This window comes from Trachypithecus francoisi, unplaced genomic scaffold, assembly GCF_009764315.1.
Source record: "Trachypithecus francoisi isolate TF-2019V2 unplaced genomic scaffold, Tfra_2.0 Contig01714, whole genome shotgun sequence".
Taxonomy (NCBI): Eukaryota; Metazoa; Chordata; class Mammalia; order Primates; family Cercopithecidae; genus Trachypithecus; species Trachypithecus francoisi.
The window spans coordinates 921052-946225 of record NW_022681451.1 but is presented as its reverse complement, the minus strand read 5'-3'; the positions used below and the strand labels follow the sequence as shown (position 1 = coordinate 946225).

At 44.9% G+C, this 25174-nt stretch overlaps 1 protein-coding gene across 6 annotated transcripts in view; it reads left to right on the top strand.

The window, feature by feature from the left end:
* DHRSX (dehydrogenase/reductase X-linked) overlaps positions 1-25174 on the top strand; it is a 272447-nt gene that overhangs the window by 66620 nt on the left and 180653 nt on the right. For all 6 annotated transcript variants that reach the window (XM_033199225.1, XM_033199278.1, XM_033199234.1 and 3 more), the window contains one exon: positions 16418-16525. In XM_033199225.1, the coding sequence (XP_033055116.1) occupies positions 16418-16525 (108 nt within the window). The remainder of the gene's footprint in view (positions 1-16417; positions 16526-25174) is intronic.

The following is a 25174-nucleotide window of genomic DNA, read 5'->3' as shown; positions in this document are numbered from 1 at the left end:
GAATGTGCCCACTGGGGCCGTTCCAGGGAGCAGGAGCAGGGGAATCCTCATTTCTTTTAAGCTGTGCATTCTCTTCCTCTCTCTCTCTCTTTTTCACTTGTTTTGCTCTCTCTTTCTCTCTTTTTTGTTTCTGTTTCTCTTCTTCAGTTCTCGCTCTCTCTCCCTTTCTCTTGTTCACTTTCTCTCTCTCTCCCTGTCATTCAAGCTTTGAAGTTATAAAACTCTAAGTGCTACTTCTCCAAAGGGCAGCTACCACGTAGAAGGGGTAAAGATCTTGAAGAAGGGACCCTCTAATGTTTTCTTGCAGAACGGTTTTCCGTTTTAATTTTACGGTCCAGAAACGAGACTCAAAGACTTAAACCTGTTGGCGTCGTTTTTCAAGCTGTTGGTGCTTTTGTTAAATGTCTCGCAAAGCGGAACTGTGCTTCAGTGTAGAGTCCTCCACGCGTTCGTTTAGATATGGTCATCTGTTTCCCTCTACGGCTGTCATCTTTCCCTTTAAACCAATTTTATTTTCATCTTTACCAACCAGGGCATTTTATTTCTGGGGGAGACTGTATAATTCCTGACTTTAGATCTCATCATTCTCAGTGCCTCCTCTCTTGATTTGGTTTTGCTTTGCAAGGTGGTTTTATAGCTCTTGACAAACATCTGCCACATGTCTAGTAATGACTGTTTTTTTCCCTTGAAACCAGAACTTTTTTTTTTTTAACAAGATGCATTCAAGAATTCCTAACATATAATGTAGACATAAGCTGGGCTCCTTTGATTGGACTGTTCATTTAGGGACTTCGGGTTCTACCAATTTTGTTCACTGTTTCTTCCCACCCTGGCCCTGACACTCCCTATTGCAACCTGTAAGGTCAGTAAAGTCCAGTGGATTCGTCCATTCTGGCACTGCTATAAAAATATCCCTGAGGCTGGGTAATTTATAAAGAAAAGAGGTTTCATTGGCTCAGAGTTCTGCGGGCTGTGCAGGGAGCATGGACGCTTCTGGTAGGTATCTCGGGAGGCCTCAGGAACCTTACAATCACTGAGGAAAGTGAAGGGAAAGCAGGCACGTCTCACATGGTGGGAGCCGAAGCAAGAGAGAGAGGAGGGGTGCCACACACTTTTAAACAACCGGGTCTCGTACTCACTCACTCACTTTCATGAAAATAGCACCAAGAGGATAATGCAAAACCATTCATGAGAACCCCCCCCCCTCCCCGCCCATGATCCAGTCATCTCCCACCAGGCCCCACCTCTGACACAGGGGATTACAATTCCACATGAGATGGGGTGGGGACGCACATCCAAACTATGTCATCTAGTTTGAAATGGGTATCCTCAGTGAGGACCCACAGCCAATGGTTTCCCCTCATCTCTCCAAGAGGCTGTGTGGACTCTTCACTTCAACTCTGTAAAATGCAGAGAGAACTGCTGATGGATTAAATCTGTTGGCCCAAACTGTCTGTCCAAACTGTGTCATCTAGTTTGAAATTCATATCCTCAGTGATGACCCAGGGCCAATGGTTTCCACCCACCTCTCCAAGAGGCTGTGTGCACTCTTCACTTCAGCTCCGTAAAATGCAGAGAGAGCTGCTGATGGAATAAATCTATTGCAAAAAAAACTGTCTTGGGCTGTGCCTCAGAAAGGGCTAAGATTTCCAGCCCCACCTCAGGGACGGGGACGAGGACCTGGGAAGTGTTATTTGCATCTTTTCTTAGTCCCATTCAGGCTGCTACAACAAAAATATCATAGCCTGGGTGGATTATAAACTACAGACATTTATGGCTCACAGTTCTGGAGGCTGGAAGGCCACCATCAAGGCACGCAAGATACTCAGTGTCTGGAGCGGGCTTCCTGGTTTGTAGATGGTACCTTCTCATTGTGTCCTCACAGGCTGGAAGGAGTGAGGAGCTCTCTGGGGTCGCTTTTATAAGAACACAAATCCCATTCATGAAATTGGTGCTATTACTGTCAGAACTGTGCCAGCACCATCTGGCTGTCCAGGGGGAGATGATTTCCAGGAAACTGCAATCCGCTAATTTGCATTTGGGTGGGAAACCAAACCGATGAGATTCTGGGATTGTACATCCTGACATTGGGAGAAAATGACTTGGAGGGTGTAGAATTATTTTTTGGGGGGCCAGGCGCGGTGGCTCAAGCCTGTAATCCCAGCACTATGGGAGGCCGAGACGGGCAGATCATGAGGTCAGGAGATCGAGACCATCCTGGCTAACACGGTGAAACCCCGTTTCTACTAAAAAAATACAAAAAAGTAGCCGGGCGAGGTGGCGGGCGCCTGTAGTCCCAGCTACTCTGGAGGCTGAGGCAGGAGAATGGCATAAACCCGGGAGGCGGAGCTTGCAGTGAGCTGAGATCCGGCCACTGCACTCCAGCCTGGGTGACAGAGCGAGACTCTGTCTCAAAAAAAAAAAGGAATTATTTTTTGGGTCCAAGTGGAAGGTTTAGACCAGACCAGTGGTCCCCAACCTTTTTGGCACCAGGGACCGGTTTTGTGGAAGACAGTTTCTCCATGGGGGATGGGGGATTATTTCAGGATGATCCAAGCACATTACACTGATTGCACACTTTATTTCTATTATGATTACATTGTAACATAGAATGAAATAATTCTACAACTCACAGTAATGTAGAAGAATAAGTGGGAGCCCTGAGATGGTTTTCCTGCAGCTAGATGGTCCCATCTGGGGCTGATGGGAGACACACAGATCATCAGGCATTAGATTTTCATAAGGGGCATGTAACCTAGATTCCCTCACATACACAGTTCACAACAGCTTCTCAATAGCACTCCTATGAGAATCTAGTGCCGCTGCTGATCTGACAGGAGGTGGAGCTCAGGCAGTAATGAGAGCTACGGGGAGTGACTGTCAATACAGATGACGCCTCGCTTGCTCACCCACCACTCACTTCGTGCTGTGCGGCCTGGTTTCTAACAGGCTACGGATCCATCCTGGGTGGGGGGGCCTCTGGAATAAGGGATCACACAGAACCAGGTAGTCTGTGAGGTTCTGCTTGGCCATGTATTCCTGGGAGTGTAAATGATACAGCATCTTTTATTTTTATGTCTTTATTTTTGTGGATGTGGAGATGGGGTCTTGTTATGTGGCTCAGGCTGGTCTTGAAATCTTGGCCTCGAGCAATCCTACCACCTCGGTCTCTCTCCCAACATGCTGGGATTACAGGAGTGAGCCATCACCCTGGCCAATGCAGCAGCTTTCATGCTCATTCCTGGACTTGTATTTGCCCTTTGCCCCCACCCCTTATTTTATTTTATTTTGTAGACAGAGTCTCTCTCTGTCACCAGACTGGAGTGCAGTGGCGTGATCTCAGCTCACTGCAAGCTCCGCCTCCCAGGTTCACGGCCATTCTCCCGCCTCAGCCTCCCGAGTAGCTGTGACTACATGTGCCAGCCACCACGCCTGGCTAGTTTTTGTATTTTTAGTAGAGACGGGGTTTCACCGTGTTAGCCAGGATGGTCTCGATTTCTTCACCATATGATCCGCCCGCCTTGGCTTCGCAAAGTCCTGGGATTATAATCCTGAGCCACTGCGCCTGGCTGTGTTTGCCTTTTAAAGTCTTGGAGCATCAACTGCTCCTGAGGGACTGGGATGAGAACCTAGCAAGTGTTATTTGCAGTTTTTCTTCGTTCTTTCAGGTTTCTATAACAAAGACACCATAGATGGAGTAGCTTAAACGACAGATGTTTATTGCTCACAGGTCTGGAGGCTGGGAGTCCAAGATCAAGGCAGGGCAGATACAGTGTCTGCTGGGGACCCGCTTCCTGGTTCATAGACGGCGCCTTCTAGCTGTGTCCTCACATGGTGGAAGGGGACGAGGGAGCTCTCTGGGGTCCCTTTTATAAGGGGCATTCATCCCGTTGATGGAGCCCCACCCTCACGATCTCATCACCTTCCAAAGACCCCACCTCGTAACAGCATCACCTCAGGGGTGAGGATTGAACGTAGGAATTTTGGGAAGACACACACGTTCCGTCCATAGTCCATCTGTCTTGCCCTTTCAAGGAAGGGAGTGGCAACCTTTCATCTGTGATTGACTCATCAATGGATGGGTGAGCTGATTCATTCAGTCAGTGAACATTGATGGGGCACTTGTCTTAATGCCTGGCACCTGGTCAGGCAAGGGTGTGCAGAGAGTTCACAGCAAGGCTTCTGTCTTCAGTCGTCATTGGCCGTCTGTGGGAGGCAGGCTGGGCATCAGCCCGGAGAGCCATGGAGGCCCAGTGTGTGATGTAGCCCGTGTAGAAGAGATGAAGGCTGCTTTCCTATCGTCACACGCAGAAAGGTGCATGATTCGACCCCCCCCCGTGTTTGAGACAAAAAAATGGAATGAAAATGGCACTCCCATTGCACAGGGAACCCCACTGCACAGGGAACCTCTTCTACTGGGGGGGTGACCTCCTGCACACATGTGACATTAGAGAACTATAAGAAGTCAATGCATATTTCCTGGCCTCAACTTAAATTCGTTATATTCTACAGATTCATGAACTGTGATGAAGATACTTTTTTAAGAAATCTAATGAAAATACCAGTGGGAAACAGCAGTCTGACGTTAAATAACACAAATGATTGCCTCTTAAAAGTTACACGTTTATTCATTGTCGGTTGTTACTGCACTAGGCAGAGCTTTCTTGTCAAATTAGTATGAAATATCTTGTTTGTGCAAATTAAATATGCGTTTGGAAGGCTGTGTTGACTGAGAAAATGGTTAATTATAAAAGGATAGTAATTGATGTCCACTTAGATTTAGAAAATACACAAAGCCACAGAGAAGGAAATTAAAATTATTCTTCTGTCCTCTCTCTGCAAAAATTTCAGCCATCACCTTAAAATATTTCCTCTGTTTTCTTCGGGGATTCCAATTATGTGTAGTATGAGATTATTTGATATTGTCCACAACTCCTGGAAGCTCTATTTTTTAAAACTCATTTTTATTTTCTTTTATTTATTTATTTTGAGACAGGGTCTTGTTCTGTCATCCAGGCCGGAGTGCAGTGGTGCAGTCATAGCTCACTGCAGCCTCAAGCTCCTGGGCTCCAGTGATCCTCCCACCTCAGCCTCCTGAGTAGTGGCAGATTCAGTGGCTGGTGGGGACCCACTTCCTGGTTCATAGATGGCGCCTTCTTGCTGTGACCTCACATGGTGGAAGGGGTGAGGGAGCTCTCTGGGGCCCCTGAGGTAAAGACACTCATCTCATGCTTCAGGTTCCATTCTCATGACCTCATTACTTCCCAAAAACCCCACCTCTCAACACCATCACTTTGGATTTTTAAAAATATATTAAAAATATGATTTTACATATTTTATAAAATTTAATGAAATATGTATTTTATATATTATATAGCATATACAATATACATATTTTGCATTTTTAAAATTTTATAAAATATAAAATTATATATTACACATAAATTATATGTTATATAAAAATATATTTTTAATATTAATTACAATATAATTTATTATATAAATATTATGGAAAATTAATTTATTATATAATATGTAATACATATTTATATAATATAAATATATAATATAAATTTATATAATATAAATATACAATACATATTTATATAATATAATATATAATATAAATTTATTATATATAAGTATATAATATGAATTTATTATATAAATATGTTTTTATATATTATACAATATATAAATCATTTTTTATATATTAAACTTTATAAAATATATTTTAAAATTTATATAATTTTAAATTTATAAAATTTATAACATATATTTTATAAAATGTATGTAAAATTTATTTATATATCAAAAACATTATATATATATATATATAAAAGAAATTTTTTTTTTGCGTAGAGCGCTGTGAACAGATTTTCTGGGTAGCATGTGTGCTATGAAATGGGGACGTTTGGGAACCTCTGTTCTGATCCGTTATGTGTTAACTGTGAAGCTTGCTTCTTTGCCTTGGTTTTTTTTTTTTGAGACGGAGTCTCGCTCTGTCGCCCGGGCTGGAGTGCAGTGGCCAGATCTCGGCTCACTGCAAGCTCCGCCTCCCGGGTCCACGCCATTCTCCTGCCTCAGCCTCCCGAGTAGCTGGGACGACAGGTGCCCGCCACCTCGCCTGGCTAATTTTTTGTATTTTTTAGTAGAGACGGGGTTTCACCGTGTTTGCCAGGATGGTCTCGATCTCCTGACCTCGTGATCCGCCTGCCTCGGCCTCCCAAAGTGCTGGGATTACAGGCGTGAGACACCGCACCCAGTCCTTAGCCTTGGTTTGACGTGACAGATGAGGACTGACCGTGTGCTCAAGATCATGAGGTCAGGAGTTGGAGACGAGCCTGGCCAACATGTGAAACCCCCATCTCTACTAAAAATATCAAAAATAAATTAGCCGGGCGTGGTGGTGGGCGCCTGTCATCCCAGCCACTTGGAAGGCTGAGGCAGGAGAATCGCTTGAACCTGGGAGTTGGAGGTTGCAGGTTGCAGGTTGCATTGAGCTGAGATCATGAGATCATGGCTTTGCACTCCAGCCTGGGCGACAAGAGCAAGACTCTATCTCCAAAAAAAAAGAACAGGCTATTGCCTGCTTTCTGTGCGTTTTGTTTTTGACAGTCAGAGCTGTGACATATTTCATCCATGTAAAGACGAGAGCATGTGGTGGTCCTGACGTTATACAGGCAGCCTTTCCCACTGCATACAATGCGTCCTAAACCTGTTCTCCTGCGTTTTAACCAGGGACAAATGGAGGCTAAGTAGGTAAGGGGTGAAAGCATGATTTGCAGCGAGAACCATGGGAAATGAGGTTCTTGGTTGCCACGTTGGGGGACCCCCACTCCCTTCCTCTCTCTGCGATAATTGAGTCCTCAAGATCTCGTATCTATAAAAGGAAGATTGAGTTGGAGCTAACGTTCCTGCCTGCAGTGCCATTCCGGAAACTTTTTGTCAAAACCTTAGCAGCCATAAATACGTCAGAAGAGGAACTAAACTCAGGTGAAGGTAGCAATTCCTTCTAGCAGAATCAATTGTGAATGTGTGCAGATGCCATGGGGAGATCTTCTGCTATGTCACCCAGCAATCCCATTGCCATTGTACTATAAAGACACATGCACACATATGTTTATTGCAGCACTGTTTACAATAGTGAAGACTTGGAACCAACCCAAATGCCCATCAATGATAGACTGGAGAAAGAAAATGTGGCACATATACACCATGGGGCCGGGCACGTTACCTCACGCCTGTCATCCCAGCACTTTGGGAGGCCGAGGCAGGTGGACCACGAGGTCAGGAGACCGAGACCATCCTGGCTCACATGGTGAAACCCCGTCTCTACTAAAAATACAAAAACAAAATTAGCCTGGCATGGTGGCAGCCGCCTGTAGTCCCAGCTACTCGGGAGGCTGAGGCAGGAGAATTGCTTGAACCCAGGAGGTGGAGGTTGCAGTGAGCCGAGATTGTGCCACTGTATTCCAGCCTGGGCAACAGAGCGAGACTCTGTCTAATAAATAAATAAATAAATAAGTTAGAAAAATACACCATGGAATACTATGCAGCCATAAAAAACGATGAGATCATGTCCTTTGCAGGCACATGGATGAAGCTGGAAGCCATCGTTCTCAGCAAACTCACACAGGAACAGAAAACCAAACACTGCATGTTCTCACTCATCAGTGGGAGTTGAACAATGAGAACACATGGACACAGGGAGGGGAACATCACACACAGGGGGCCTGTTGGGGGGCGGGGGACAAGAGCAGGGAGAGCCGTAGGACAAATACCTAATGCATGCAGGGCTTGAAACGTAGATGAGAGGTTGATGGGTGCAGCAAACCCCCATGGCACATGTATACCTATGGAACAAACCTGCACGTTCTGCACACGTATCCCAGGACTTGAAGTAAAAAAAAAAAAAAAGAAATAGTATTTCAGTACAGTCTGAATTAGATATTAGATATAAAGGAGAGCATAGGTGTTGAGGGCCATTTGAGCCTGTTCTCTATATAAACTGATATTTTTGTCCTTTTTTTTTTTGTAGCATGTTTGGGCTTTTTCTGGAGTTGAACTTTTTAGATATCTGAAAAATAGCTGTTAATATTTCCCACAGAAGTAGCAACTTTTCTCCCAGCTCATTATTAATTTTTTACTTTGCTTATGGAGATTTGTTTTTTTTTTTTTTTTTGAGATAATGTCTTGTTCTGTCACTCAGGCTAGAGTGCAGTGGCGTGATCTTGGCTCACTGCAGCCTCCATCTCTTGGGCTCAAGCGATCCTCCCATCCCAGCCTCCTAACTTGCTGGGACTATAGGCACGCACCACCACGCCTGGTTAATTTTTAAAATTTTTTGTAGAGGTGAGGCCTCTCTCTGTTTCCCAAGCTGGTCCTGAGCTTCAGGCCTCAAGCGATATCCCCTCAGCCTCCCAAAGTGCTGGAATCACAGCTGTGAGCCACTGCCCCGGCCTGTTTTTTAATCACGTGGTTTTTTTAACAGTGAGGTTTATCTAACCACCTTTCTGATTTTTTGCTTAGGAAGCCTTTTCTTTCTGCGGAGGTTAAAGTAATGATTCCTGCTTTCTTGGAATCTTCTCATGGTTTAACTTTGTTTTTGTCTTGGAGTTCACTCTGACGCACACTGTGAGGTCTGGCTCTAATTTCGTCTCTTTCCTGATGTGGCTTCGCGTGCCCCAACACCATTTATTAAAACACCCATCTTTTGCCTCTTTTGTCGTATACGAAATTTCCACATGCAGTTGGCCTCTTTGTGGAAACTGTAGCCTGTTCCTTGCTCCATTAATGGCTGTGGCAGCTCCCGTTTAATGATAGAGGCTTCTCAAATGTTTTCATCTCCTACAGGGCCGGTGTGTTCTCAGTCTTTATACATATCAGAATTTTCCTCTTTGCCGCCTCATTTGCAGTTCTTTTCCCCACAGCAATTTTAGAATCGACTTGTCCGGTTTGCCCAAAAGAAATTCTGTGAACTATTTTTATTGGATCACATCAAATTTGCATATCGACTTGGATCATTCTGACACCTTTAGGGTTGGATCAGTTTAGATCTTTTTTTCCCCCCTCCAACTTCTATTTTATTTTTTAAATTTAAAAAAATTTTTTTTTTTTTTTGAGGTGGAATCTCGCGCTGTCACCCAGGCTGGAGTGCAATGACGTGATCTCGGCTCACTGCTAGCTCCGCTTCCCGGGTTCAAGCGATTCTCCTGCCTCAGTCTCCCGAGTAGCTGGGATTACAGACGCACACCATGACACCCAGCTAATTTTTGTATTTTTTATTTTTAGTAGAGACGGGGTTTCACCATGTTGGCCAGGCTGGTCTCGCACTCCTGACCTCGTGATCCACCCGCCTCGTCCTCCCAAAGTGCTGGGATGACAGGTGTGAGCCGCTGCGCCCGGCCTCAACTTCTATTTTAGATTCAGGGGGTAGATGTGCAGGTGTGTTCCCTGGGTATATTGCATGATGCTGAGGTTTGGACAGCAAGGATCCCATCACCCAGGTAGTGAGCATAGCACTCAATAGTTTTTCAACCCTTGCCCCATCCCTTCCTTGCCCCATGGTATTGAGTTTCCTGGTTCTGTATTAATTCACGTAGGAGAATGGCCTCCACTTGCATCTCTATTGCTGCAAAGGACATGATTTTATTCTTTTTAATGGGTGTGTAGTATTCCATCGTATAGATGCACCACATTTTACTAAGAATTGAATTACCATTTGAGCCAGCAATCCCATGACTGAGTATCTACCCAAGGGAAAGTAAGTCATTCTGCCAAAAAGACGCATATACTGTGTGTTCATTGCAGCACTATTCGTAATAGCAAAGACATGGAATCAGACTTAGGTGTCTGTTAACTCTGGATTGGACAAAGTTTGGTTTTTTTTTTTTTGAGACGGAGTCTTGCTCTGTCACCCAGGCTGGAGCGCAGTGGCACAATCTCAGCTCACTGCCATCCCCGCCTCCCTGGTTCACACCATTCTCCTGCCTCAGCCTCCCAAGTAGCTGGGATTACAGGTGCCCACCACCTCGCCAGGCTAGTTTTTTGCATTTTTAGTAGAGATGGGGTTTCACAGTGTTAGCCAGGATGGTCTTGATCTCCTGACCTCGTGATCCTCCCGCCTCGGCCTCCCAAAGTGCTGGGATTGTGAGCCACTGCGCCCGGCCGTCTTTTTTGTTTTGTTGTGTTTTGTTTTGTTTTGAGACAGTCTCACTCGGTCACGCAGGCTGGAGTGCCATGGCATGATCACAGCTCCCCACAGCCTCAACCTCCCAGGCTTGCGTGATCCTCTGAACTCAGCCTCCCGGGTAGCTGGGATGACAGCGGTGTGCCACCATGCCCGGCTCATTTTTTTGTTCCTTTTTCTGTTTTGTGGAAATGGGGCTTCACTATGTTGCCCAGACTGGTCTTGAACTCCTGGGCTCAAACGAACTGCCTGCCTTTGGTTTTCCAAAGTGCTGGTATCACAGGCATGAGCCACTGCACCTGACCCGTTTGGGTCTTTTGAGAAGCACACACCACGAAGGAATGTGATGGGCCAGAGATGTACTAGGGAAACTCTGTGTGAAGGGTCAAACAGGCGCTGGCAGAAGACAGTGGAGGAAGGTTTTCAGATGATGCTGTAGGTGCCCCACACCTGTGAAAAAAGAGGGCGAGGCATTGGGTAGAAGGAGCGTCCAGCTGGTTTTCTGATCATGCTGAGTCACTGGCTGTGAAAACCCAAAACCCTGAGGAAGCCCGATCTTGCGAAACGTGTTGTCCGTCTGCAGAGGCACCGGGCGGGTGGTGTCTGGTGACTGTTGCAACCTGCTGTCTGTGTGCGGGGGTGTCTGTGTGGGTACATACAGATTTCTCAGCTCCAATGCCAGCTTTCGGGTCCATAAGGAAAACACTAAACTCTTCTAGCTAAAGTTAGAAAGGCAGCAAGGATCCTTCTGCAATCTGTCATGCTTTTATTTATTGATTGATTTATTTAGAACCATGGTGGCATGACATTCTCACTGAGACCCAAGGGCATCTTTCCATGGCCTCGACTCTACTTTTATGTCTTTACAGAGCGGCCCAAGGTTTCCTGATAGAGGTTTTGCACACTCTCGATGACCAAGTCTCATTTCAGTGTTGCTGTTGTTTCTGTATTATCAGCAGGATTGTCTCTTCCCGTGCCTTTTTAAGCTGCCAGTTGTTTCTGTATTTATGGAAGCTATATTGATATTTGCTTCTGAATTTTCTGACAACCTTCCTGAATTGTCTTCTTGGATTTGTTTAATGTTGATTTTGTTAGTTTTTTCCTGGCATACCGTCATGTCATCTGCAAAGTATATTTTGACTCTCCCTCTGCAGTTCTTGTATCTGTTGTAGTTATTTATCTGACCACGTTGGATAATATCTCCAATAACATGTTAAATGACAGGGTGCACTCCTGGAATCCCAGCTCTTTGGGAGGCCGGGGTGGGAGGATGACTTGAGCCCAGGAGATCAAGACCAGTCTGGGCAACACAGCAAGACCCCATCTTTACAAAAAAATAGTAAAAAAGATAACCGGCTGTGGTGGCTCTCACCTGTAGTCCCAGCTACTTGGGAGGCTGAGGCAGGAGGATTGTTTGAGCCCAGGAGGTTGAGGCTGCAGCAAGCTATGATTGTACCACTTCACTGCTGCCTGGGCAATGTAATGAGACCCCAGCTCAAAAAAAAAAAAAAAAAAGCATCACAGAGAACAGGATGGATATGTGCTGCTTTTCTAACTTTAGCTGAAAGATTTTAGTGTTTTCTTTATTGACTAGGAAGTTGGCATTTTGGGGCTGAGAAATATGTGTGTACACACACAGACACACCCTCACACAGACACATACTTATACACACACAGCATATATGCATAGTGTGTGTGTTCGTAATTAGGATTTAATAATATATTGCGATTTTTAAACTAAACTTAGTAAATTAAGAACATCAGTAGGCCGGGCGCGGTGGCTCAAGCCTGTCATCCCAGCACTTTGGGAGGCCGAGACGGGCGGATCACGAGGTCAGGAGATCGAGACCATCCTGGCTAACATGGTGAAACCCCGTCTCTACTAAAAATACAAAAACTAGCCGGGCGAGGTGGCGGCGCCTGTAGTCCCAGCTACTCGGGAGGCTGAGAGAGGAGAATGGCGTGAACCCGGGAGGCGGAGCTTGCAGTGAGCTGAGATCCGGCCACTGCACTCCAGTCCGGGCGACAGAGCGAGACTCCGCCTCAAAAAAAAAAAAAAAAAAAAGAACATCAGTAGTATTTCCAAGTCCCTTAGCTTGGGTCACGAACATGGGAATGTCATTGTACAACTTCTACCTTCGGGTTACGAGGAATACGCCAGGAAACCGAAGTGTATGGAAAACTTACGCTGCAGTTTTCTAGGTGGACATAACTTTTCGTCGATTCATGCGTGTATCAAGCAAAATAGTAGAAGTCTTACTCACCGAGAGGATTGTTCACACAATACTGTCAACGAAATGTACGGGCTGACAAATAACAGATTATATGTTGAAGAGCCTCCCCCACAGGCCCCACCTCCTCATTCCGTCACCCTGGCGACGGAATGTTTTCAACATAGGAATTATTTTGAGGGGAGAGGAGACACAGAATTTCACACTTGGGAAAGGCAACATGTAAAAGCAGCGTAGGCCTCTTCATTTTATTCTATTTTATTTTATTTTATCACCCTTTAAGTTCTGCAGTACACGTGCAGAATGTGCAGGTTGGTTCCATAGGTAGACATGTGCCATGGTGATTTGCTGCATCCTTCAACCCATCATCAATATTAGCTATTTCTCCTAATGCTCTCCCTCCCCCAGCCCCCCACCTCCTGACAGGCCCTGGTGTGTGATGCTCCCCTCCCTGTGTCCGTGTGTTCTCATTGTTCAACTCCCACTTAGGAGTGAGAGCATGAGGTGTTTGGTTTTCTTTTCTCGTGTGAGTTTGCTGAGAAGGATGGTTTCCAGCTTCAGCCATGTTTCTGCAAAGGACATGAGCACATCCTTTTTCATGGCTGCATAGTATTCCATGGTGTCTATGTGCCACATTTTCTTACTCTAGTCTATCATCACCGGGCATTTGGGTTGGTTCCAGGTCTTTGCTATTGTGAACAGTGCCGCAATAAACATACGTGTGCATATGTCTTTATAGCAGAATGATTTATAATTCTTATTGCTATTTCAAGTATCTTTTTATTTTTATAGCTTCGTGGATATGAGTACACTTGTGTTACACGAATATATTGCATAGTGCTAATGTTTGGGCTTTTAGTGAGGCCATCACTCAAATAACGTACATGGCAGCCAATAGGTAATTTCTCATCCCTCATCCCATCCCACCCTGTGACACCTCTGAGTCCCCAGTGTCTATTATTTTATGCTCTATGTTGACGTGCACACATTATTTAACTCCCACTTATAAGGGATAACATGTGGTATTTGACTGTCTGTGTCTGAGTCGTTTCACTTAGGATAATGGCCTCCAGTTCCCTTTGTGTTGCTGCAAAAGACACAACTTCATTCCTTTTCATGGCTGTGTAGTATTCCATGTTATATATGTGCCATATTTTAAAAAATCAGAATATCTGTTGGTGGACACTCAGGCTTTATGTTTTAATAAAGAACATTCCAAATATGTTGAAGAAAATAATCTCCTGAACAAAACTTGAAAAAGGTCATAGGTGTCTGTAATAATTCACAGAAAGTGACTTGCCTGACTTCCTGCCTACAAAAATCCACTTTTCCCTCAGTCTTTCCTTCTCCGGGGAATTCATGGAAGTTCCCATCTTGCATTTTCTCAGCCCCCAGTACAAAGACTCTTTCTTGCCTCATCGTGTCCCCGTCTCTGTCCTCGCCTTGTGATTTGTTTTTGACTTTCCACACGAGATGTCTGGCTCCCACCAGCACCCCTGTTGCCTGCACCTGTGAGACATGTTCTGAATCCACCAGCTCTCATACCACCTGTGCTGAACTGTGGCCGAACTCCCCCGTCAATCCTGGGACTGCTGCAGGGGACCCCTGATAGCCCTGTCTTCCTCCGGCTCCAGGGGATTCTCCAGGAATCTATCCCTTCGTTCCTTCCTGTGAAACATATCACAGATTCAGCTCAGAGCCCTGTGATGACGCTCGGTCTGCCAGAGAGAAGCTCACGAGCTCTGCGGGGTGCCCCTACACCTTCTTCCCTCCTCTCTTCCCTCTTTCCATGTGCTTAGCTCCAGCCAGCCAGCCGCCTTCCTCTTCCTGGAATATCCCAGGCATGCTAGGCGTTTGCTCTCTCCGTCACAACATCCGCTCAGGAGGCATCTACCTCTCCTCTTCTTCCTTTCCTCTGGGTTTCCTTTGAAGTTCGTTCATAACTGGAAGATGTGAGATCTGGAAAGTTCTGGATTATTGCCAGACACATCTGTGTATTTAGGGTGGATGGTGTCTTACCTAGGGGAACTACATCTCCCTGAGGCAGAGAACATGTTTATGTGGGTCTAGTTCATTTCCCTGTATGCTGGGCATGGAGTGTGGGCTGTACACATATTTTATAAAAGAAGAAGGGAAGGGTTGCAATATGGACAGAAGGAAGGAGGAAGAAAGGAAGGAAAGAGGGAGGGAAGAAAGAAAAGAGGGAGGGAAGGAAAGAGGGAAAGAAGGAAGGAAAGAGTGAGAGAAGGAAGTAAAGAGGAACGGAAGGGAAGGTAGGAAGGAAAAAGTGAGAGAAAGAAGTGAAGAGGAAAGGATGGAAGGATAAAGGAAGGAAAGAGGGAGGGAAGGAAAGAGGAAAAGAAGAAGGAAGGAGTGAGACAAGGAGGGATGGCATTAGGAGATATACCTAATGTCAATGACGAGTTAATGGGTGCAGCACACCTACGTGGCACATGTGTACGTATGTAACACACCTGCACGTTGTGCACATGTACCCTAGAATTTAAAGTATAAATATAAATATATGAAAAAAATAAATATATGAAAAAAAGAAGAAAGGAGGGAAAGAGGAAAGGAAAGAAGTAAAGAGGGAGGGAAGAAAGGAAGGAAAGAAGGAAGGAAGGAGGGAGGAAGGAAAAAGGGAGGGAAGGAAGGAATGAAGAAAGGAAAGAGAGAGGGAAGGAAGGAAAGAAGGAAGGAGGGAGGAAGGAAAAAGGGAGGGAAGGAAGGAATGAAGAAAGGAAAGAGAGAGGGAAGGAAGGAAAGAAGGAAGGAAGGAAAAAGGGAGGGAAGGAAGGAATGAAGAAAGGAAAGAGAGAGGGAAGGAAGGAAAGAAGGAAGGAAGAGGGAAGGAAGGAATGAGGCAGGGAAGGAATGAAGGAAGAAAGGAAAAAGAGAAGGAAGGAGGAAGGAAGGAAGAAAAGAGGGAAGGAAGGAAGGAAAGATGGAGAGGAGGAAGGGAGGACAAATGGAAGGAAGGAAAAGAAATACAAATCTCTGTGAAAATGTGGATCGCTTGTCTTCACCAGAAATTCAAGTGAGATGCTATCTGCACCTGTGCTATCAGCAGCTGTGAAGCAAATTGTATTAACCGTATCTTTTATTTTCTGCGTTCGGATGCGTGACTTCTGTGACCTTGTCAGCCCTAGAGACCCGGCCCCTCCCATGGCTGGCGAATACCCAGAGGTGGTGAACAACCCGTCTACGAGCCTGTCTTTGGTACGCAAACCCACCAATCCAGAATCCGCCCCCCAACCATCTCCTTTGTTGGGCTTGCCTATTCCACGTCACTCTCCACCTGCCGTAACCACCCCAAAACCAGGTACCAGAGAGTCAGGGACAGCCGCTGTGCCCCAGAGCCTGCTGAAATCATTCACACTAGCCCGCTCTAAGCCTCCTCACCTGTTCCTTCCCTTGGAAACCACAAGACAAGCTCTTGTCCCCTTTGTCTTCCCACCTGACCAAACTGGATGCGTGCCCCTGTGTGGTCCCGAGTGGCGTGACCCGCGCCTCCTCTTGGAACCTGTGAGTAACAAACCACGTGCTCAAGAGCAGTCTCCTGATCTGTTGGCCCCACCATGCCTACAACCTGATAAAGTCTACGTTTTACAACGCAAACGAACAAAGATGTCCTGCCCAGTGCTGCCCTGAGAGCAGAGGTTAGTTCAGGATTCTCGCTCGCCTCTGAAAGGGTATCCATGCTGCAGACCTTTCTGCCGGTCACACCGACAGCATGCTCCAGCGCCTGCCAGGGACTCACGGGCGATGACAGGGGATTTATCAGGTGGTTTTTTATTGCGCTGTCATTACGCGAGGCTAATCCACTTTAATACATTCATGCCTCCTGAGCCTGTGGGAATTCAAGAGGAACAGAACCAGAAAGAATGGAACCGTCCCTCCCTTTGGCATCCTGCGTCTCTGGAGGCTTAATTCTTACAAATATGTGCTCTGCTTTGAAATCTTAGTTTGATGATTTTCTCTTCTTCTTTTTCAGGTTTCCCCCGACAACCCGACCGTGTCGCTATCGTGACGGGAGGGACAGACGGCATCGGCTATTCGACGGCGAAGCATCTGGCAAGACTCGGCATGCATGTTATCATAGGTGATGACTTTTACAGTGATTTGTGTTTTTTGTGTTTTGGTTTTTTTTTTTTTTTTTTTTGAGGCAGGGTCTCAGTCTGTCAGCCCACGCTGCACTGCAGTGGTGCCATCTCGGCTCACTGCAACCTCCACCTCCTGGGTTCAAGCGATTCTCGCACCTCAGCCTCCCGAGTACCTGGTTTACAGACATGCACCACCATGCCCGGCTCATTGTTGTAGCTTTAGTAGAGATGATGTTTCAGTACACGCTGGCCAGGCTGGTCTTGAACCGCTCAGCTCAAGCCATCCACCTGCCTTGGCTTCCCAGAGTGCTAGGATTACCGGTGTGAGCCACCATGCCTGGCAGTTGGTTGTGTTTTATACCTAATGTGAGCTACTTAGTTGTTCATTTAGACATGTATGCAAATGTTGATTTCCATATAGAAAATTCAGTCAGATCCAGAAAACTCAAAAAGGTGATATTCAAAACCTGGAAAACGGCCGGGCGCGGTGGCTCAAGCCTGTCATCCCAGCACTTTGGGAGGCCGAGACGGGCGGATCACAAGGTCAGGAGATCGAGACCATCCTGGCTAACACGGTGAAATCCCGTCTCTACTAAAAATACAAAAAACTAGCCAGACGAGGTGGCGGGCGCCTGTAGTCCCAGCTACTCAGGAGGCTGAGGCAGGAGAATGGCGTAAACCCGGGAGGCGGAGCTTGCAGTGAGCTGAGATCCGGCCACTGCACTCCAGCCTGGGCCACAGAGCGAGACTCCATCTCAACAAAACAAACAAACAAACAAAAAAAACAAACCTGGAAAACACAGGAAATTGTTGTACAGTTTTGGAAATAGATATATGTGCTGCTTCCATATTGATCCTGTGTTTTTTTTCACATGGTTTCCTGGAAAAAAATAACCATATATCTTTATTACTTTACTAGGGCTGCTATAACAAAGTATCTGAAGGAGACTGGAGGTTACTTCAAAAGCCAAAATTTAGTTTCCACAATTCTGGAGGCTGCAGGTTTAATATCACAATGAGGGCAGGGCTGGTTCCTCCTGTGGCCTCTCTCCTGGGCTTGGAGACGCCGTGTTCTCCCCGCGTCCTCACAGAGTCGCTTCTCTGTGTGTTTTCATCTCCTCTTCTCCTGAGATGTCTTAGTCCATCTCAGGCTGCTATCACAGAATTACCATATGCACAACAGACATTGATTCTCCCACAGTCCTGCAGGCTGGACGTCTGAGATCCAGGGCTGGGCAGGGCTGGTTCCTCCTGAGGCCTCTCTCCTGGGCTTGCAGGCGCCGTCTTCTCTCTGTGTCCTCACAGGCTCGTCCCTCTGTGTGTGTCTGTGTCCTCATCTGCTCTTCTTATGAGGACACCAGTTCGATTAGATCAGGGCCCGCTCTAGTGACCTCATTTCACCTTAATCACCACTTTAAAGACCTTGTTTCCAAACACAGTCACCTTCTGAGGTCCTGGGGTTTAGGACTTCAATTTATGAATTTTGTTCAAACACAACCTCCTGACGGAATCTGAACAGTTTTACGGGATACTTGTTTTTTCTGCATCCATGCCCTGTAGACACTCGGTGTCTGATCTCTGCACTTCTTTTTGAAAATCTCTCTAAAAGCTCATCGTGAGCTCTGACTCCTCTTTAGGTGGGACCTCCTCAGGGTCTCCCTTCAACTGGGAACATGAGGACAGTTGGAATTAACCCATTCCACTATTGTCAGTGAAGGAGAGGGAGGAGGGAGGGGGAGGGGGAAGGAGAGGGGGTGGGTGAAGGAGAAAGAGGGGGGAGGAGAGGGGGCAGGGGAGGGAGGAGAGGGGGTGGGGAAGGGGGAAGGAGAGGGGGTGGGGAGGGGGAGGGGGAAGGAGAGGGGGTGGGTGAAGGAAAAGGAGGGAGGAGGAGAGGGAGCGAGGGAGGGGGAAGGAGGGGGGTGGGGGAAGAATAGGTGGTGGGGGAGGGAGAAGGAGAGGGGGTGGGGGAAGAAGAGGGAGTGGGGGAGGGGGAAGGAGAGGGGGAGGGGGAAGGCAGGAGAGGGGGTGGGGGAGGGAGAGGGAGCGTCAATTGCATACCTGGGGAAGTTTAAATCAGCTAACTTAAATGATGTGTGGAGATGAGCTTGGAAAAATAAAAACCCTAGTGCGTATGATGCTCACTCTTGACACCACCTGAATTTTAATTAATTATTTTCAGACAGGATCCTGCTCTGTCAGCCCAGGCTGCAGTGCAGTGGCGTAATCATGGCTTACTGCAACCTCAAACTCCTGGCCTCAGGCAATCCTCCTGACTCAGCCTCACGAGTCGCTGGTACTACAGGCACACACCACCATGCCAAACTCTATTTATTTATTTGTTTGTTTTTGAGACAGAGTCTTGCTCTATCACCCGGGGTGGAATGCAGCAACACTATCTCGGCTCACAGCATCCTCTGCCTCCCGGGTTCCAGCGACTCTCATGCTCCAGCCTCCCGAGTAGCTGGGATTACAGGCGCCCACCACCATGCCCTGCTAATTTTTGTATTTTTAGTAGAGATGGGGTTTCGCTTTGGTGGCCACAGGCTGGTCTCACACTCCTCACCTCAGGTGATCTGCCCGCCTCAGCCTCCCAAAGTGCTGGGATTACAGGCGTGAGCCACCGTGTCTGGCCCCGGCTTATTTTAAAAAAATTCTTGGCGGCTGGGCGCACCACTGTACTCCAGCCTGGGTGACAGAGTGAGACTCGGTTGTGATGATGTCTGGTTGAGTTAGATCATGGTGAGGTACAGTTTGAGATCTAGTTGGGCAGGTCATGATGAAGTCTAGTTGTATGAGGTTGTGATGATACTGGTTGAGTTAGATCATGGTGAGGTACAGTTTGAGATCTAGTTGGGCAGGTCATGAGGAAGTCTAGTTGTATGAGGTCGTGATAATGTCTCCTTTGGGTATGTCATGATGAAGTAGTTGAGTAGAATGTAATGAAGTCTTGTTTGATTAGATCATGATGACTGGTGCAGTTAGGTCATTATGAGGAATGGTTTGATTAGGTCTTAATGAAGTCTAGTTCCATAAGAGCATGATGAGATCTAGTTGGATTAGACATGATGATGTGTGACTTATTTAGGTCATGATGAAATCTAGTTGGGCTAAGTCACTCTGAGATCTAATTGGGTAGGTCATGATGAGGTCTAGTTGAGTTAGGTCCTGATGACGTGTAGTTGGGTTAGGGCACGTTGAGGTCTAGTTGTCACATTGATGAAATCTTGTTGGATTAGATTAGGATGACTGGTTGAATTAGATCATTATGAGGTGTGATTTAATTAGGTCTTAATGAAGTTTACTTCAGTAATAGCATGATGAGATCTAGATGGATCAGATCATGATGATGTGTGGTTTGGCTAGGTCATGATGAAGTCTAGTTGGGTTAAGACCCAATGAGTTCTAGTTGGGTTAGGTCACATTGATGTCTAGTTGGGTAAGTCATGATGAGGTCTAATTGGGTTAGAGCATGATGAGATCTAGTTGGGAAGGTCATGATGAGGCCTAGTGGATAGATCTAGTTGGGTTAGGTCATGATAAGGTCTAGTTGGGTTATGTCATCATGAGATAGTTGAATACAACACAATAAAGTCTTGTTGGATTAGATCATGATGATAGGTTGAGTTAGATCATGATGATATGTGATTTGGTTAGGTCACAGTGAGGTCTAGTTGACTGAGGACTTTGTAGGAACAAAGCAATGAAGACATGTGAGCAAACTTCTGGTGCATGTGCATGGGAGTCTCAAGTGTTACCACTTCATTTAGATGATGTTTACTGAGCATCAGGAGCAGTATATGTCAGCACCAATGTGCCTTTTTTCTTGAGATAAACAGAAAGTAAACACCACATCTGCACCCTACCTGTGTCTTCTTTCCCACAGAGCTCCTGATGTCAGTGTTTAATTTTCACTGTGAGTTATAGTTTTGACCCTTCAAGTCAATCCAATCAATTATTCAGTCTTATCTCCCCTGTATGACTTTGAGGATAATTGGATTTATTCTGAGAGAGGCATTTTTTCATTTTGTATGACAGTTTGATTCAAAGTCAATTAATGAAAAAAATCATTGAACACAATGAATTTTATATTAAATACAAAATAAGAGATGAGCATATTTAACTTCAAATTTTTAATTAAAATTTTGTTAATATTTAAAGAATAATCAGCTACTTGTAAAATAATTCAGGTTTTAACCTGGATCCAACTGAAGCACATTAATATGATGAGACGCATATATCAGTTGTTCAAATTCCCATCTGTCCACAAGATCTTAGTTTCATTGTTTCAAAATATTGTTTTGGTGGGGGATCATTTTTTTTCATAATGCTTAACGGAATGTCATCTAAGATGTAGGTGGGGTTGGTAAACTTTTTCTGTAAAGAGACCGATAATAAATGTGTTCATATGTTTCTCTCATAACTATGAGCTCTGCCCTAGTAGTGAATAACCACCCATAGGTAATATTTAAAACAACAGGAAAGTCTGCGTTCCAGTAAAACTTTTTTGTACAGTATCCAGCTGCAGACCAGGTTTAGCCACAGATTGGTGACTCTTGTTTGGGCTCAAAATCTTTTTGTTTTGTAAGAGGAAATTATACTGCTTTTTTCCAATATAAGAAATCTCTTGTACAGTCCTCAGGAAGGGTAGATAGTGATGAGGTCTAGTTGGGTTATAATGAAGTCTAGTTGGGTTGGTCATGATGAGATCTAGTCGTATTAGGTCCTGATGAGATCTCGTTGGGTAAGGTTCTGATGAGGTCCAGTTGGTTGGTCGTGATGAGATCTAGTTAGGCTATAATGAGGACTAGTTGGGTTGGTCAGGATGAGATTAATTGGTATTAGGTCATGATGAGATCTAGTTGGGTCAGGTTATGATGAGATCTAGTTAGGTTATGAGGAGGTCCAGTTGGGTTGGTCATGAGGAGATGGAATTGTATTAGGTCATGATGAGATCTAGTTGGGTTAGGTTATGATGAGGTCTAGTTGGCTTGGTCATGATGAGATCTGGTTGGGTTAGGTTATGATGAGATCTAGTTGGGTTGGTCATGATGAGATCTGGTTGGGTTCGGTTATGATGAGATCTAGTTGGTTGGTCATGATGAGATCTAGTTAGGTTATGATGAGGTCTAGTTGGGTTGGTCTTGATGAGATCTAGTTGTATTTGGTCATGATGAGGTCTAGTTGGGTGAGATTATGATGAGGTTTATTTAGTTGGGTTAGGTCATGATGATGTCTAGTTGGGTTAGGGTATGAGGAGATTTAATTGAGTTAGGTTATGATGAGGTCTAGTTGGGCTGGTCTTTATGAAATCTATCATATTAGGTCATGATGAGATCTAATTGAATTTTGTTACGATGATATCTAGTTGGTTGGTCATGATGAGATCTAGTTGTATTAGGTCATGAGATGATGTAGTTGTGGTAGGTTATGATGAGGTCTAGTTGGGTTTGTCATGAGGAGAACTAGTTGTACTAGGTCATGATGAGTAGTAGTTGGGTTAGGTTATGATGAGATCTAGTTGGTTGGTCATGTCGAGATCTAGTTAGGTTATGATGAGGTCTAGATGGGTTGGTCATAATGAAATCTAGTTGTATTAGGTCATGATGAGATCCAGTTGTGGTAGGATATGGTGCGGTCTAGTGCATTGGTCATGATGAAATCTAGTTGTATTAGGTTATGATGAGATCTAGTTGGATTAAGTTATAATGGGATCTGTTTGGTTGGTCATGATGTGCTCTAGTTAGGTCATGATGAGTTCTAGTTGGGTAGGTCATGATAAGATCTAGTTGTCTCATGTCATGATGAGGTCTAGTTGGGTTAGGTTATGATGAAGTCCAGTTTGGTTCGGTCATGATGAGGTCTAGTGGGATTGGTCATTATGAGAATTAGTTGTATTAGGTCATAATGAAGTCTAGTTGGGCTAGGCTATGATGCAATCTGTTGTTCATGATGAAATCTACTTGTATTAGGTCATGATGAGATCTAGGCGGGTTAGATTATGATGAGATCTAGTTCATTGTCATAATGAGATGTAGCTTGTTTATGATGAGGTCTAGTTGTGTTGCTCATGATGGGATCTAGTTGTATTAGGTCATAATGAGATCTAGTTGGGTTAGGTTATGATGAGGTCTAGTTGGGTTGGTCATGATGAAATCTTGTTGGATTATATTATGATGAGATCTAGTTGGTTGGTCATGATGAGATATAATTAGGTCATGACAAGGTCTAGTTGGGTTGTCTTGAGATCTAGTTGTATTAGGTCATGATGAGATCTAGTTGGGTTAGGTTATGGTGAGGTCTAGTTGGGTTGATCATGATGAAATCTTGTTGGATTATATTATGATGAGATCTAGTTGGTTGGTCATGATGAGATATAATTAGGTCATGACAAGGTCTAGTTGGGTTGGTCTTGAGATCTAGTTGTATTAGGTCATGATGAGGTCTAGTTTGGTTAGGTGATGATGAAGTCTAGTTTGGTTAGGTCATGATGAGTTCTACTGGGGTTAGGGTATGAGGAGATTTACTTGGATTAGGTTGTGATGAGGTCTGTTTGGGTTGGTCATGATGAGATTTTGTTAGGTCATGATGAGGACCAGTTGTGTTGGCCTTGATGAGATGTAGTTGTATTAGGTCATAATGAAGTCTTATGGGGTTAGGTTACGATGTAGTTAAGCTGGGTTCAGTTATGATGAGGTATAGTTGGGTTGGTCATTAGGAGAGTTAGTTAGGTCATGATGAGGTAGTTGGGTTGGTCATGATGAAATCTAGTCACAGTCAGTCATGATTAGATCTTGTTGGGCTGGTTAATAATGAGATTTAGCTGTGTCAGGTCATGATGAGGTCCAGTTGGGTTGGTCACGATGTGATCTCGTATTAGGTCATGATGAGGTCTAGTTTGGTTAAGTTATGAGGTCTAGTGTGGTTGGTCGTGATGAGATTCAGTTAAGTTATGATGAGGTCTATTTGGGTTAGTCATAAAGATATCTATTTGTATTAGGTCATGTTGAGGTCTATTTGGGCTAGGTTATAATGAGATTTAGTTGAGTTAGGTCATGATGAGGTCTAGTTGGGTTAGGGTATAATCAGATCTGTTTGGGTTAGGGTATGATGAGGTGTATTTTGGCCGGTCCTAATGAGATTTAGTTGGGTTAGAGGATGATGAGGTGTGGTTGCGTTGGTCATCATGAAGTCTAGTTTTGTAGGTCACAGGAAGTCTAGCTGGGTTAGGTTATCTAAATTACAACTGTCTTTTAAAAGTGACTTTGTGCCACATATACTTTGTGTTGTCCATGAATAGTACATGTGGCACATGTAAAATATTTAAACTTGTATTTCATTATCTATTTACTCATTTTAATTGACAAAAACAAGTGACATATTTTTATGGTGTACAAAGTGTGGTTTTGATATATGTTGTTTCCATCTGGAATGGCCAATTCAAGCTAATTCGCATATCCATTACCTTACGTGTTTCTTTTTGTGTATTTTTGGAAACACGTAAAATCTACTCTCTTTGCAATTTTCAAATATGAATTATAGTCACTGTGACTAATTATTGTCAAGTTCAAGACTATAAGTCACTAATTTAGTCACCTTAAGTACAATAGATCTCTTGAACTTATACCTTCCGTCAAACTGACCTTTGGCGTCATTTGACCAAAATGTCACCAACCCACCCCGCTAGCACCTGGTAATCACCATAATACTTTTTCTTTTCTTTCTTTCTTTTTTTTGAGATGGAGTCTCACTCTGTCACCAGGCTGGAGTGCAGTTGCGTGATCTCGGCTCACTGCAACCTCTGCCTCTCAGGTTCAAGCAATTCTTCTGCCTCAGCTTCCCGAGTAGCTGGGACTACAGGTGCACACCACCACACTTGGCTAATTTTTGTACTTTTAGTAGAGACAGGGTTTTACCACGTTGGCCAGGATGGTCTCGATCTCTTGACCTCGTGATCCACCCGCCTCGGCCTCCCAAGATTTGGGATTACAGCCGTGAGCCACTGTGCCCGGCCAATAATCACCATAATACTTTTTCTTGTGAGTTCAACTTCTGGAGCCTCTGCATATGGGTGAGATCATGTGGGATTTGGCTTTCTACGGCTTATTTTACTTAATGGGATGTACTCTCGGTTGATCCATATTGTATCCCAGGACAGGTTCCCCTTCTTTTCAAAGACTGAATGGTATTCCATGGTGTAGATATCCCACATTTTCTTTGTCCACCCATCCTTAGGTGGACACTTAGGTTGGTTTCATAGCTTGGCTCTTGTGAATCAGGCTGCAGTGAACATGGGACTGTGGACACTTAGGTTGGTTTCATAGCTTGGCTCTTGTGAATCAGGCTGCAGTGAACATGGGACTGTAGATATCGCCATAAAGTGCTCATTTCATTTCCTTTGGATCTATACGGAGGAGTGAGATTGCTAGATCAGATGGTAGGTTTATTTATTTATTGATTGATTTGAGATGCAGTTTCGCTCTTGTTGCCCAGGCTGGAGTGCTATTTCATGACCTCGGCTCACCACAACCTCCGCCTCCCAGGTTCAGGCAATTCTCCTGCCTCAGCCTCCTGAATAGCTGGGATGACAGGCACATACCACCCAGCCCAGCTAATTTGTATTTTTAGTAGACACGGGGTTTCACCATATT